Here is a 15,426-nt window from a genome sequence, read left to right as displayed (position 1 = left end):
TACCTGATGTTTGATATTCATATTGATTTGAGGACAAGTTATCCCATCATTAGTACTGTAGTATTAGTATTACTAGGGCAAGTACTTAACAGTGATGACTAAATTAAGTACAGAATAATAAAATTAGGTTACCTAAATGTGTATACTATGCCCTGAATTAAGTCCTAAGCAATAGAAATAGGTTACCTTAATGCGTATACTACACCTGGAACACATTTTTGAAAAAAAGAAGGAAAAAAAACCTGAAATTATGTGGAAAGAAATGGACAGATTGAGACTTAAAATTACAAATGACAACCATCAACAGATTCGAGGGATCTTACTGTGAAAATAGATGCCAATTACAAAGCATGAGTCGCACATAGTGTAACCTGTGTTATTTGACTGAGGCCCCATTCAGATATCAGGGATGAATAACAACCCATGTTATATGATTGAGGGGCCCTATTAAGACATATCACATAACAACCAGTTTTTTAGACTGACGGGCCTCATAGTAGTGATTTCATACGTTGACTTGAACTTGAGGGCCCCCTAAGCCAGATAGGCCTGTTCAGTAAACCATCACCCAGAGCCTTATTGGCACTGCTGGCTAGCTTGCTAACATGCCAACTGGTGCAATATAACCAGCCAATGTTGTGCTGTGAAGGTTTCTTTCCTTTTTGTGGTGTTTGTATCTGGAACTACATAATAATAATAATGCATATCCTGGATGTCTGCTGGGCATCATCCTCCATGACTATTTGCTTTATTCAGGCGGCAGCCATTGTGTAAACTAAAATGAGGTTACAGGGTACACTGAATATATCATTCATGTATTTTCACCACCTACTGGCAAATGCATAGAACACAACAATCCTATGGTTTGTGTACCTTGTAGCCTCGTTTTAGCCTACAATGGCCATCACCTGAATGAGGCAAATAGCCTACCATAAAAATGGTGAAGATGGTACCAAATGGTACTATAACAAATTGCTTGATAAAGGCATACCTCTAATAAGTTAATTATTGTCTTAATTAGATTGTATGTCAGCTAAGTTCAGGTGTGAGGACTCTTGCTCGTTTGCTCCCTCCCGTTACAGGTCTACAGTGACTGAAGTGTTCCTTCTTTGAGGTGACTTAATTGTGAATGTGTTTAGGAGTCATGTTCCATATGAAGGGGAAGAAGAATTGACTCAGGAAATGTTTTTTTTATTATCAAACATGTATTTTCATTTATTTCCTGTAGAAACATTTTTCTACAATGGCCAGATTTCAATAAATAAACTGTAAAGATGAAGAACATGACTACCCACATGCCCATAGAACCCGGCTACCCCCTCCCCGCTAAACCCACCCAAGTGAACCCCGTTTCGGACTGCCTCAGAACAGCAGTAAGCCTCGATCCAGGCTGACTAAATCTCCACTCGCGAGTGAAGAGCCCACTCCGCACTTCTCTACCGCTCCAAAAAGTCTTTTGTTTAGTTTTCTTTGCAGAGGAGATTCTTGTTGGTCTGGTCCTCCCTTCAACCTTTTCCTCACAATTGTCCCTCGTTCCAGTTCAATATGTACACCTGGACCACTACCAGAGAGGCCAGGGCATCAGGGAGAACAGTGTGTGTGTGTGGGTGTTTGGAGAAGCAGGAACCACGCCTACAATTCATCCTTCTCATCCTGCTCGCCTTCACCACCCTCCTCAGGAGGAGGTCCACCTGCGTTGCCGTAGAGCTTGCCAACGATGGGCTGAACAACCTCCTCCAGCTCCTTCTTCTTGGCCTTGAATTCTTCTGTGTCGGCCTCCTGGTGGGACTCCATCCATTCAATCTTCTCCTCTACAGCTTTCTCGATGGCTTCTTTGTCTTCATCGGACAGCTTGCCACCCAGCTTCTCTTTGTCGCCTATCTGGTTCTTCAGGGAGTAGGCATAGCTCTCCAGCTCGTTGCGGGCGTCAATGCGCTCCTTCAACTTCTTGTCTTCATCGGCAAATCGCTCAGCATCATTCACCATCCTCTCGATGTCCTCTGGAGTCAGACGGTTCTGGTCGTTGGTGATGGTGATCTTGTTCTTGTTGCCAGTTCCCTTGTCTTCAGCAGTTACACGGAGGATACCGTTGACATCAATCTCAAAGGTCACTTCAATCTGGGGGACACCACGGGGTGCTGGAGGAATGCCGGTCAGGTCAAAGTTACCCAGCAGATGGTTGTCTTTGGTCAGAGGGCGCTCACCTAAGGAAATAAATGAAAGAGTCTTAAAACACATTATGTCAAGACGAATTTAATATCTTGCAACAGTCAGCTGGAGGAAATCGGAGCGTACCTTCATAGACCTTGATGGTGACAGTTGGCTGGTTGTCAGAGGCCGTGGAGAAGATCTGAGACTTCTTGGTTGGCACCACGGTGTTCCTGGGGATCAGCTTGGTCATCACTCCTCCAACAGTCTCAATTCCAAGAGTCAGGGGGCACACATCCAGAAGAACCAGGTCACCTGTTAATAAGACACAACATGTTTGAGTTTATGGATCAGTGCCGCCTTTATATGTTTCAGACTAGTGGGGGCATTAATTAGACTGGTAATGTTTGTTATTTAAAGAAATTAGTTGCTTTTCATTATATGACAACGTATTATTGATAATAATTTAGTAGTACTAATAACACAATAAGGTATTCACATACCTGTATCCTCCTCTCCAGAGAGCACGCCAGCCTGCACAGCAGCTCCGTAGGCCACAGCCTCGTCAGGGTTGATGCCTCTGGAGGGCTCCTTTCCATTGAAGAACTCCTTCACCAGCTGCTGGATCTTGGGAATACGAGTGGACCCACCGACCAGCACAATCTCATCAATGTCAGATTTCTTCAGGTCAGAATCTTCCAGAACCTTCTGCACTGGCTTCATGGTGGAACGGAAGAGATCCTATAAAGAGGCAAAAACAAAAATTAGTCTGTCACTCAACTCAAAAATACTTAAATTGTCCATACACTGCTCTGACAAACGTCTCTTAAAGTGTTGGCATGTTGAATATAAATATAGTCTTACCATATTCAGCTCCTCAAACTTGGCACGGGTCAGGGTTTCTGAGAAATCTTCTCCCTCAAAGAAAGACTCAATCTCAATACGTGCTTGATGTTGGGCAGACAGGGCTCTCTTGGCCTTCTCAACCTCACGACGCAGTTTCTGAACCGCACGGTTGTCTTTGCGCACATCCTTGCCCGTCTTCTTCTTGTACAGCTTGATGAAGTGCTCCATGACACGCTGGTCGAAGTCTTCACCTCCCAAGTGAGTGTCTCCATTTGTGGCCACGACCTCAAACACGCCATTATCAATAGTCAGGAGGGACACATCAAAGGTACCACCACCAAGGTCGAACACCAGAATGTTCTTCTCACCGCCCTTCTTGTCCAAACCATAGGCAATGGCAGCTGCAGTTCTGTGGATGAAAGTGGTCACATTTAATATCTCTTCAAGATAAACGTAGAGCCAATTTAAACACGTATGACTGTTTGCTCTCAGCTGGTATACTTACGGCTCATTAATGATCCTCATCACATTCAGGCCGGCGATGGTTCCAGCATCCTTGGTGGCCTGACGCTGGGCATCATTGAAATAAGCAGGAACAGTGACCACAGCATGGGTGACCTACAGAGACCAGAATAGTTTTGCATTTAACAGATACCCTTTAAAATTAAAGAAATACCATGGAAGAATATATGTCTATGCCCCTTGGGGGTCAATATTCAAAGACTTTTAGTGGCAAGATGGTACCAAGTTAATCCAAATGTGTTTTGATCCTACCTGATCAACAATGTTACATAGCGCAATATGTAACATTTCATGCATGTATCAGCAATTCTTAATTAAGAATTAAAAAAAATATATTACCCATATTGTAAGTTAGTGTAGCATCAGAATGAGTTTCAAGTTGTTATTTTACGGCGAAAGAATTGCATTGTCGCTTTAGCTCATTCCCTACATAATTCTGGCAGTCTTGTTTAGTAGATGTGGTGCAGTAGTAGAAGCTGGTGCCCATTTACCTTCTTTCCCAGGTATGCCTCAGCGGTTTCCTTCATCTTGGTGAGAACCATGGCAGAGATTTCCTCAGGAGCAAAGGTCTTCATCTGGCCCAAAATGTCAAGCTGGATATGAGGCTTGCTCTTCTTATCAATGACCTGGAGGAGGATACATGTTCATGGTGAAATTCACCTCATACAGTAATGATGAAACAGATGGGATATGAATAATGAGGTGCTTGGAAAGCTCACCTTGAAAGGAAAGTATTTGATATCCGACTGCACAGCGGAGTCGCTCCAAGTGCGACCAATCAATCTCTTTGCATCAAAAACGGTGTTCTCAGGGTTGGAGGTCAGCTGGTTCTTAGCAGCATCACCAATGAGACGCTCTCCCTCAGCGGTGAAGGCCACATAGGAAGGGGTGATTCTGTTACCTTGGTCATTGGCGATGATTTCCACACGACCATTTTTGAACACTCCAACACTGAAACAGACAGAAAGCACCGAATCACCAAATCTGAAATAATTTCACCATCTTCTGACAAACTGAGCCATTAAGACTAAAAGGCATTTGAAAAAAAAAAAAAAAAAAAAAAAAAAAAAATCTTACCAGGAATAGGTAGTTCCGAGATCAATCCCGACCACTGTACCAACACTCTCCCTCTTGTCATCATCATCGGCAAAGACGGTGCCGAACACCACTAGACAGACCAGGAGCAATCTCATGGTTGAGGCGTTTTGCTTAGTCTAGTCAGGAAGTCTGAAGAGAAAATGGCAAAAAAGGCAACTTAGAATTGATAAGACCCCTTCAATTCAAACATTTGTAGGCAGCTCCCAATTTCTGTGTGGTCGACGTGAAATGACGTTTGGAAGCTTAACGTTACTATGATCTTGAGGAAAAACCATCACGGAGGTGAAACTGTGTTGCATAAGCAACAACTTGGCTAATTTCACTAGCTTCAATATCATTAGCGTAACGTATTCAGGCATGCCCACAGGCGCAGGATACCTTAGCATTAGCATTAGCTGTTAGCCAATTGGGAAACTACACATCCAGAGCTAAAATCACGCTTGCACTTAGTCGATTAATTTGGCATCCGACACTTACTAACGTTAATTAGTAGCCATAGCAAGGTACTGGAACTCCTCCGGCGATGCTAAGTCAGCTATGTTAGCTATATTGCTAGCTAAGAGGCAAAATTGTTCTCAAGCTAAAATGGTGATGGGGTGGAGTTCAAAGATGCCGGTTAAATGTGCCAAGTGGCCATGACTCCGGCGTGCCTAACACAAGTAGTTAGAGCAATGGAAGTTCATGCCCAGTAAGACTATGAAATGATGCAAGTGAGCATAATTTTCTGACATTATTTCACACGACTGTTACGTTACCCAATTAGCCAAGATTAAGATGTTTAGAGTAACTTAACAGGTTAACACAGCACATTTTCTAAATTCGCTAGGAAGCATCTTTGTAACACAACATATTCGAAAGCCAGCAACCACAATTTCGTTGTTCTTATGACAGGACACTGAACAGTTACCTAAATGTTTCACTGCGATAATTGAAGTTTAACCTCACAAGCTGCAAGCAGTTTCATCAAAGGTGAGGTTAGCTTATGGCAGCTAACGTTAACGTTATCAGTGCGTCTTTAATACTAACGTTCTAATGTTGTGTTTCATTTAATGTACATAGACAGCATATGCTAAAAACACAGACTACATGGGGAAACCTACCTTTCTGCTAATTATCCCAGGCGAATCACTTGCTGGAATTACTTGGGTAGCTTGACACACGTTTAAGCAATTCTTGATGTCCTCCTTTTGCACTGTACATTTGCTAAATGATACTGAATGAATGATGTCGTCTGTATTTAAGCAGTGAGTTCTTTCCCGTCGTGGAGGCTTGCTATTGGTGGCTGAGCAACTTGTTGGAAAGCATTCATTGGTGCAACCGTGCCCGCTGGCTGCTGCTGATTTGCACACGTACTAGTCATACTAACGTCACCACTAACCCATAAGTATTACATTGTGATTGGGTAACGTGGCTGTCAACCAGACAGCCTCGTACCCAATTATGTGAATGCCGGTACGCATATTGTGCAAAAACGTAAGCCTTGGGTAGTGTAATTATATATTTAAGGAAGAATTCAAGTCAAAAATGCTTTGCTTTGATAACTTCACTAGTCTTACAATAAGTTATCACTGTTCGTTCAACTAATGGGATAGCGTGCCAAACACGCCAACAGGAAGCCATTTAACGATATCGCCCCATTGTAGCCTACATTGACCATTTGAAGTGAAGTAGTGAAATAGGCGATATCTTAGGCTTGAGAAGGTGCTCCAAACACCAGCTTGTTCCTTGGTATGACAGGAATGAGAAAGCCCTTGTCGAGGTGAACAGATGTCAGTAAAGTCCGATAGTCATTGAATGCGTATGCATATAATGACAGCAAATTGTCTTGGGTTTGAATTGGATAACACATGAATGTGCCGTAGCTAGGCTCACTGACTTATGCCTATAACAACTGGCTCTTCATTCAGTCAGTATGAATGAGAAGAGATGTTGGGACAGGGGTTTCACTGCAGCTTGGGTGGCTATTTGTTCCCTTTCCATGAAGGCTACCTGATACCAGGAAGCGAAACTGACCAAACTAATTAGGCTACTATAATAGAGAGGGAGTAGCCTCATGAGCGTCGTCTTCCACGCAGGTTACTGCGGCTATTTGATATTTCCAGGGGGAGTGATCACTTTGGTGCCGTTGTAATTGAATTGTCATTCATTTCATCCATTCATTCATTAATACATGTAATTTTGCGTTAGGTATTCAACATTTTTAGCCTACCCTGTAAAGACTGGACATGTGATTCATAAGTCAACTTATGAAGTTTTATTTCCAAATTTCCAAAGCGCCATCAACTCATCAAGAAACTACAACACCTGAATGTCACCCCTCTCCTCATCCACTGGATAAACAACTTTCTCAGTAACAGGCCACAGACAGTGAAAATAGGGACAACAACAGCATCAACCATCACCAACACTACCCCCCAAGGTTGCGTACTCAGTCCCTTCCTGTACACACTTTACACAAATGATTGCCAGAGTTCACTACCCAACCCCACTTACTACAAATATGCAGATGACACAGCCATAGTAGGACTACTTACAGACAACAGTTCCATCACAGCTTACCACCAGTCCATCACACATGCATCAAAATCACCCCCTGGACTCACTCACATCACCATCCATGGCCAACCAGTTGAACAGCTCAGCATTTTAAAATATCTCTCCATTGACAATAAGCTTAACTTCAATGAACATGTCACCATCACACAGAAACGTGCACAACAGAGACTGTATGCCATACGCAAACTAAGATTACTGTATGTTGCCCCCATCTCCTTCTGCTACTCTAAAAAAGCATCATCCAACCCCTATTCTTGAATTTCCCCTTGGGGATCAATAAAGTATCTATCTATCTATCTATCTATCTATCTATCTATCTATCTATCTATCTTCTACTCTATTGCTCCCCCTGTTTCTTAAATGTCACCAGCAAGAACAAACTCATTAAAATCTCACACTTACTGTAGCATCCATACAGCTTCCCACCCCCAGCCTCACTGATACAAATGACACAGCCACCACACGCCTTGCCCGCACCATAGTAAGCAGCCCTGACCATCCCCTACTCCCATCTGGCCGCAGATACAGAGCCCTGGACTGGAAAAAAGTGCACTTTAAGAAAAGTTTTGTACCCTCAGCTATCACTGCACTAAACCAGAGACTTTCTAATGAGGAGACACAGCACTCAAAAAATCCTCCATAGAAATGCATGGGGCTAGTTTGTAACGCCAATATGGCCGTTGTCTACACATATCCCACCCCTTCCTCGGCAAAACGTCGACATGTGAATACATTGAGCCAATCATGTGGGGTGATGTGAATACATTGAGCCAATCATATGGTGTGATTGGTGTCGTGAAGCCTTGCGCACGTGCATTTCTGCTGAATAGGATGCCCGATGAGTGCCCAAAAAGCGTTGCTATATGGCCGTCGAGTGGAGGGACTTGCCTAAAAGGACTTTGACTAAACAAACTCCTGTGACAATCATCCATCCCCCCTATTCTTTTGTGTTTATGTTTGTCTGCACTGTCCACCTTTTGCTTGCATTGTGTTGAGGAGGGAGGGAAACTGGGGGGGGGGGGGGGGGGGGGGGGGTATGGTGTGTGTTATGTTATATGTTATATGCTATATGAGGCTGTGTATATCCTGCATGGAATGTAATGATGTGTAATGATGTATCCTTATAGGACAATAAAGACTCTAGGGCAGCCGTGGCCTACTGGTTAGCGCTTCGGACTTGTAACCGGAGGGTTGCTGGTTCGAACCCCGACCAGTAGGCATGGCTGAAGTGCCTGGGGGGGGGGCACTTCAGCCATGCCTACTGGTCCCTTGAGCATGCCCTTGAGCAAGACATCTAACCCCTCACTGCTCCCCGAGCGCCGCTGTTGTTGCAGGCAGCTCACTGCGCCGGGATTAGTGTGTGCTTCAACTCACTGTGTGCTGAGTGTGTTTCACTAATTCACAGATTGGGATAAATGCAGAGACCAAATTTCCCTCACGGGATCAAAAGAGTATATATACATACTTATTATACTTATACTATACTACTATACTACTTAGCATCTCTATCTTTGATACATTGTATGCTTCCTGTGACGGAGTGCCATCACTACAGTTGAGTATGCACTTTGACTTATAACAATGAGCCAGGCTCTTTGGAGTTGCGGTCAAGCTGCAGGTTTGGGACCCCGGAGACCTGGTTTCGAGGCTTGGTGGGGTCACTGCTCTCTCCCTTCACTATATATGGAGTCAGAAGTGGGACGTCTTGTCTTATGATGGTAGACCCCCAGGATAGATAGACACCTGTGTGTAGGGCACCCTGGGGATTGGAGAAGTATGGCTGGTGGCTGCGCGAGGGACGCCAGAGTGTGTGAGGCGCATGGGCACGCTAAGGGGAGGAATAGAATAGAATAGAATAATAGGTCTTTATTGTCATTGTCACAGGTACAACGAAATTTAAAGTGCTCTCCAGTCAGTGCATCATTCATAGAGTCTATAAAAATAGAAGTGCTAGTGTTACTTAAAAAAGAATAAATAGAAACATAAAAGAGCACTAGCAGCATACATAAACACACAGTCATACATCTTGCATCACACCTCCTGCGTGCGTGCATGCCTGTGTGTGTGATTATGTTAATGTGTGCATGCTATGTGTGTGTGTGTGTGTGTGTGTGTGTGTGTGTGTGTGTGCTTGTAGAAATGTAGCAAGTACAATTCAATCATTCTCTACCGGCAACCATTCGCTCAACTCCACCATACACATAAATTCATTTATTGTATGGCCCCCAAGAACGAAATTATACGAAACTTTGCATGCATTCAGAGGGTGTCATAATGATCATACACTTCAGATTTCGTTTTGAACATGTCAGCCAAAGATACCAGCGATTGCAACACATTTTTACACCTCATTTTTGTTTTTTCATTTATAACTAGGTGGTGCTATTCAAAAAATGAGTGGTTATGGAATGGGTTGAGATGGGCCCTTGAGACCAACATACAAAAAACACTGGTCATTCTAGGCCCTATGATTCTTGAGATATTCACAAAAAACTGTGTCCGCCCTACCCTCCTTCTAGTGGGTCCAGTGCGGTGGGTTGGGCAACGTGGCTACGTGCCCACTAAGTTTCGTGCAGCCCGGTCTTTCAGTGTCCCGAAAATTACACAAAATTACTGAAGAAAGAAAATCCTGAACCCCCACCCCCTCTAACTAAACCTATACGATCTCTACCATGATGGACCTCTATGATCACGGTCATAACTAGGCTACACCCTTCCCTTCCGTGATCTCAAAGCAACATGCTTATTGACTGGAATTGTTGTATGATCAGTATTCGTGCAATACTACTGATATCTATGCTGATTTTGACCATTCAAATAGGGAATCCTGGGTTGAAGTGCTTGAAATGTGCATAAAAACATCTTAGTCACATAGCAAATTGTTTGCTAGCAGTGCACTAACCCCTGATTCCTGATAAAAGCCTACAGATGTAATGTGACCAAGGTTGATAGAGATTGGTTTATTCATAATAAATTGCATCTGTTGAGATTTATAATGTGTTTCCCTTAAAGTTGCCCTCACAACTTCAAGTTCTGAACCGACAGCTGTTCATAACTAATTTATGCCTTTTAATGATAGGACAGTGGAGAGTGACAGGAAGCGAATGGGAGAGAGAGCAGGGGTGGGATCCGGAAAGGACCACGGGGCAGGAATCGAACCCGGGTCGCCAGCGTACGGTGCAGGTGCCCCAGCCAGTTGCGCCACGGCTGGGGCCAAAGAGAGAGATTTTTAATTCAATTACAATGTGTTGGATATAATCACAGAATTGCATTTCTTTCAGAATATTACTTCAACTGTGGAAATGCTTATGTGTGTTTACAGTGCCAGGATATAGTGTACAAGCACTCATGGCCGTAGGTTTGCATGGGGAGTGGGGACCATGGGCACTTCTTCCCACCAATATTTTGGGATGACAAAAAACATCACTGAACAGTTAGCCCAGTGACGGGCTGTAAGCCACATGTCTGCATCTTCTCCAGAAATGCATGCAGGCAGCCTGCGCAGTATAGTTCATCAGTAAATAGGTTATAGGTAAAAAAGGTATTTGAAGTTTATACCTATATACCTATCTTTATACCTATACACCTGTCCAGAAACAAGGCAAGCCTGCACAGCAGCCCTGTAAGTGACAGTCTCCTCAGGGTTGATGCCTTTGGAGGACTCCTTTCCGTTGAAGAACTCCTTCACCAGCTGCTGGATCTTGGGAATACGACTGGACCCACTGACCAGCACGACCTCATTGATGTCAGATCTCTTCAGTTCAGCGTCTTCCAGAGCTTTCTGCACAGGATGGACATGAAAAGATCCTGCAAAAGGAAAACGGCAGCACTATGTTCATTTCAGTTTAATTTACCAAAGCTTGTCTGTTGACAAGTTTATATCAATGAATGAAGTTATACATGTACAATACAGCCTAGTAGACACCTTAATGTGACTCTGCATGGGGGAGGGCTGGCATCAAGTGAAACAACACTGAAGGTTTACCAGACTGTTGCATTTCCAACTCTTGTATATGGATATGCCCAGAAACACACATCTGAGCTGTGTGTGTGTGTGTGTGCAAGTGTCTCGATGTGTATGCATATGTAGGCAATAGCCTAGACATTTGACTATAGACAAGCTTTTCCAATTCAAATTGGTTTACAATGCACGTAACTCAATGTAGAGTAAAGAAGATTTATTTGTATAGTTTAATTTTTTTAAACTTCACCAAGATGTTTTTTCTCACCACCCTTCTGGTCCAAACCATAAGCAATAGCAGCAGCTGTTCTGAGGGTTTTAAAAAATAAACATGTACTATCTCTTTTGAAAAATGCAATCGGCACAACTCAAGTTGTAGCATGTAGATTCAGCCGCTCTCGACTGTTAAAGTTACGACTCATTAATGATCCTCATCACATTCATGCATGCGATGGTTCCGGCATCCTTGGGGGCCTGACACTGGGCATCATTAAAGGAATTATCCGGAGTAAAATGCACTTTAGATCGATTTACGGATGATTGGGAGTACATACGTTGAGTTGACATCCAAATCATGTCATTCGGATGTGTTTTGAGAAAGTTCGATGTTACCGTTTTTAGTCAAAGCTCGTTAGCGTGGAAGTGAGAAGGGCATATTATTTCGCCGCTACAAAACGCTATTTTTATACCTCTTCTACAGTTCCAAACAACATTGCACTTACGTGGTAGTGAGTGAGGGACCCTCTACTCACTACCACGTAAGTGCAATGTTGTTTGGAACTGTAGAAGAGGTATAAAAATTGCGTTTTGTAGCGGCGAAATAATATGCCCTTCTCACTTCCATGCTAGCTTTGACTAAAAACGGTAACATCGAACTTTCTCAAAACACATCCGAATGACATGATTTGGATGTCAACTCAACGTATGTACTCCCAATCATCCGTAAATCGATCTAAAGTGCATTTTACTCCGGATAATTCCTTTAAAGTAAACAGGAACAGTGACCATGGCATGGGTGACCTACAGAGACAAGGTTAAAAAAATACTTGTATTTTACTGTATTTGTTATTATTTTTAATAAAATGAATGATGAAAAAATAAAAGTATTTAATTGCCAGTGGAGCCGTTCCAAGTGTGACCGAAAAATCTTTTAGCATTGACAACTGTGTTATTGGGGTTGGAGGTCAGCTGGTTCTTAGCAGCATCACCAATGACACGCTCTTCCTCAGCAGTGAAGTCCACATAAGGGGTGATTCTGTTACCTTGATCGTTGGCGATGATCCGCCTCACTTTTTGAAAACATTTTGAAAATCAATCTGTCCCTAGAATAATTTTGTTCCATTAACCAAATAAAACTTTCATGAGAAATTTAATTGAATTCTATTGATGTTTAGGTGGCCCACTGAGCCTCTGAAGTTTCCAACTAAAAACGTCCATAAAGCTAGGCTGAAAATATCATTTTTTTCTAAATAACACCAAAAATAATGGGTCTAGCCCTATAATGTCAATGGAAGTTGAATATAAATATGGACTTTCCACATCATTTGGTGTGAGTTGTGTGTCTCTATCTTTATTACTTCCTGAGATATGGCTGTAGTGTATATTTTGGGGGAAGCAGCCAGACCAACGGATACCTTGTATTAGCTGAATTACTGAAGCTAAGCAGGTGTGGACCTGGTTAGTACTTGGATGGGAGACCTCCTTGGAAAAACTAGGTTGCTGCTGGAAGTGGTGTTGGTGGGTGGTAAGTAAGTGCCAATCTTTCCTCTGGCCAAAAAGATGGATCCACTGTACTGTAGGAGATGCTGTCCTTCGGATGAGACGTTAAACCGAGGTCCTGACTCACTGTGGTCATTAAAGATCCCATGGCACTTATCGCAAAGAGTAGGGGATTTCCTGATGTGCTGGCTAAATTTCCAACCTGGCTCATTCAATCTGGCCCCCTAATCATCCCCCACTGTAATTGGCTCATTCACTCCCTCACTCTCCACCTCAAGCTGGTGTGTGGTGAGCGTTCTGGCACGTAACAGCTGCTGTGCATCACTCAGGTGGGTGCTACATATTGGTGGTGGTTAGTGAGGTCCCCCTTTCCATGTGAAGTGCTTTGAGTGTTGAGAAAAGCGCTATATAAATGTAAGTTGTTGTTGTTGGAAGAGGCAATAAAAATTGCCTTTGCCAGGCAATTTAAATAAACAGCATAAAAGTAAACTATCAATAAAAGCTTGCTGTCATGGGTTTTCCCAGTACCAAATTTGAAGGCTGGAAAACAATATATATGTGGCCGACCAAGTCGATGTAAAATACCTATCATATTTGAAAGTTACCGTTTATACTATAATCCGATCAGTCATTATCACTTCACATTCACACAATATTTGCTGATTCCAACTTTGTTCTGTTTCTGATTAACCATCCGAAAGATACCATGTGAAGCACCTGAGAACTTGACGACAGTTTGGAAGACGGGATCCAGTGATAATCGAGTCATTCTGAACAAGGCCCAAACCAAATATCCAAGATGATTGTCTTGTAGACAAAGTACATTTTGAAGACTGTGGATTGGCATTACTAATACACTCTCCACCAAAAGCCATGTTGCAAGAAAGTTCATGTAATCCTGTGTGATACAACTACTACTCTACACTAAACAAAACATTCCCACGCATGTAGCCTATATCTGATTTGGAATTATGAGATTTTTATAACACCATAGCAACAACAGTTAAAACTAGATGTACCGCATAGCGGTACAAAATATGACCGCCGCTCAGTCCTGTACATCCGTTCCGCGAAAATAAATCACACTTCAATTTGTCTCCATATTTTACTCCATCCCCCACTCTTGAAACTTTTGTGTATGCTTGTTTGGCATGCCTGAGTGTGTGTGTGCGGCTGCACAGAGAGTAGCCTACTGGTGCTGAAAAGGTGAATAGATTACAGAATAGCCAAAGAAGATGTAGCATTGTTATAAAACCTTTAAAATCTCTAAACAATCACAAGTAGGGCAGTTCATCACAGTTCATCCATTGCAACTGGATTGATGAAAGGTCACTTACACCTGTAGGCTACATTGTATTTGGGGAAAGCAAAAGGTATCAGCATAATGTTATTTATTTATTTATTTATTTATAAACAAGAACATCTCTGTCAGTTCCACGCCGTTTTCAACAGCTATCAAAAACAAAGGTCATTTTTGGATGGATGGATTTTTTGTGAATGTTTCTTCTTCTACATAAGATTTTAGTCATCTTTAGTTCATGTAATACTTTATTGTCAATGCACAAATTAAGTAACAGTAGTCTGAAACGTTATTGTTAATGCACAAATTAAGTAACAGTAGTCTGAAACGAAATGCTGTTTTACATCTAACCAGTGGTGCAAATAACTGACATGTCCAAATGGGCCTTGATGAAATGCGTGGCTGGACTGTTCATACACATTTTAACGGGCCAAAGTTGAAGAGCTGTTGTCCGTTATTGTTCGTGCAAATATAGGATGATTCATGTTCCCTTGCATTGTGTAACTGAGGTCCATGGCTAGTCTGGCTTTCACCAGACCAAGCTCAATCTTTTAAGAAATCAAAAAATAAATAGCGGGCAGATCAGGCTGGGTTCACCCAGCCTAGTCCACAGGCACCCGATATTGTTTAATTTTCCGATTGAGATATCCACGCTCTGGCTATTCTAAATGCAAAAATGCATCAGGGAGTTATGACAAAACTGTAACCAACAAACTAGATCCTAATAGAAAGCTGTTAGCTTCCCTAAGCTACAGGTAGGCTTATGGTAGGCCTATTTACAACATAAATTGTCAATAGGCTATGCTGGCGACACAAATAAAATCTCCTTTGGAAACGAATGGCTTACGCCTTACAGTATCAAGTGGACTTAAATTGCATATCGTGGCGAAAAGTTGTAATAAAATTCACGCAGCTCCATGAGTCAAGGAAAGCGCGAATGAAGTAGCCAAATGGGACCCACTACACAGTAGCTTAAGGTGTATTGCTAAAGCAGCCATAATGAAATGAAGGTGTCATTATTTGGATACTTCACACACACGTGCTTTTTAATTTCACAGACTACAACTACCAAGCTGTAATCAAAGCACATCGATTCCCCTCTCACACCCTGCTTGCACTTAAAACAAAATAAACAGGCGTCTCAGTCTCACGCATGTATAGGCAAAACTGTATCAGACCGTTGTAACGTTGGTAAATCTTCCATTGCACAGAATTATTTTTGTAGTACGTGCAACAAATGACAGTCGAAAGATACAATTACAGTGCTGCTATCAAT

The 15,426-nt window shown here is 42.5% G+C and overlaps 1 protein-coding gene across 1 annotated transcript; it reads right to left on the bottom strand.

The window, feature by feature from the left end:
- Window positions 1–1,175: 1,175 nt before the first annotated feature.
- On the bottom strand, window positions 1,176–5,865 carry hspa5 (heat shock protein 5). The gene is made up of 9 exons (XM_042058920.1): window positions 5,715–5,865; window positions 4,594–4,743; window positions 4,236–4,467; window positions 4,008–4,142; window positions 3,500–3,612; window positions 3,013–3,403; window positions 2,652–2,889; window positions 2,296–2,463; window positions 1,176–2,204 (listed from the first exon to the last, which is right to left on the bottom strand). The coding sequence occupies exons 2-9, from the start codon at window positions 4,707–4,709 to the stop codon at window positions 1,633–1,635; spliced, it is 1,965 nt and encodes a 654-aa protein (XP_041914854.1). The 5' UTR covers window positions 4,710–4,743; window positions 5,715–5,865; the 3' UTR covers window positions 1,176–1,632.
- Between the last annotated feature and the right edge of the window lie 9,561 nt (window positions 5,866–15,426).

This window comes from Alosa sapidissima, chromosome 13 (genome assembly GCF_018492685.1).
Source record: "Alosa sapidissima isolate fAloSap1 chromosome 13, fAloSap1.pri, whole genome shotgun sequence".
In the NCBI taxonomy this organism is placed as follows: Eukaryota; Metazoa; Chordata; class Actinopteri; order Clupeiformes; family Clupeidae; genus Alosa; species Alosa sapidissima.
Note: the sequence above shows the minus strand (reverse complement) of the source record. Positions and strands in the feature narration are given on the sequence as shown.

Bases quoted from the DNA above. Each gene is read 5' to 3' on its own strand.
- hspa5 (XM_042058920.1), bottom strand. From the start codon at position 4,709: ATGAGATTGCTCCTGGTCTGTCTAGTGGTGTTCGGCACCGTCTTTGCC. The intron at 3,404-3,499 runs GTAAGTATACCA...TTTCATCCACAG, and splicing joins ATGAGGATCATTAATGAGCC to AACTGCAGCTGCCATTGCCT. The intron at 2,464-2,651 runs GTATGTGAATAC...TCTTATTAACAG, and splicing joins CTCTGGAGAGGAGGATACAG to GTGACCTGGTTCTTCTGGAT.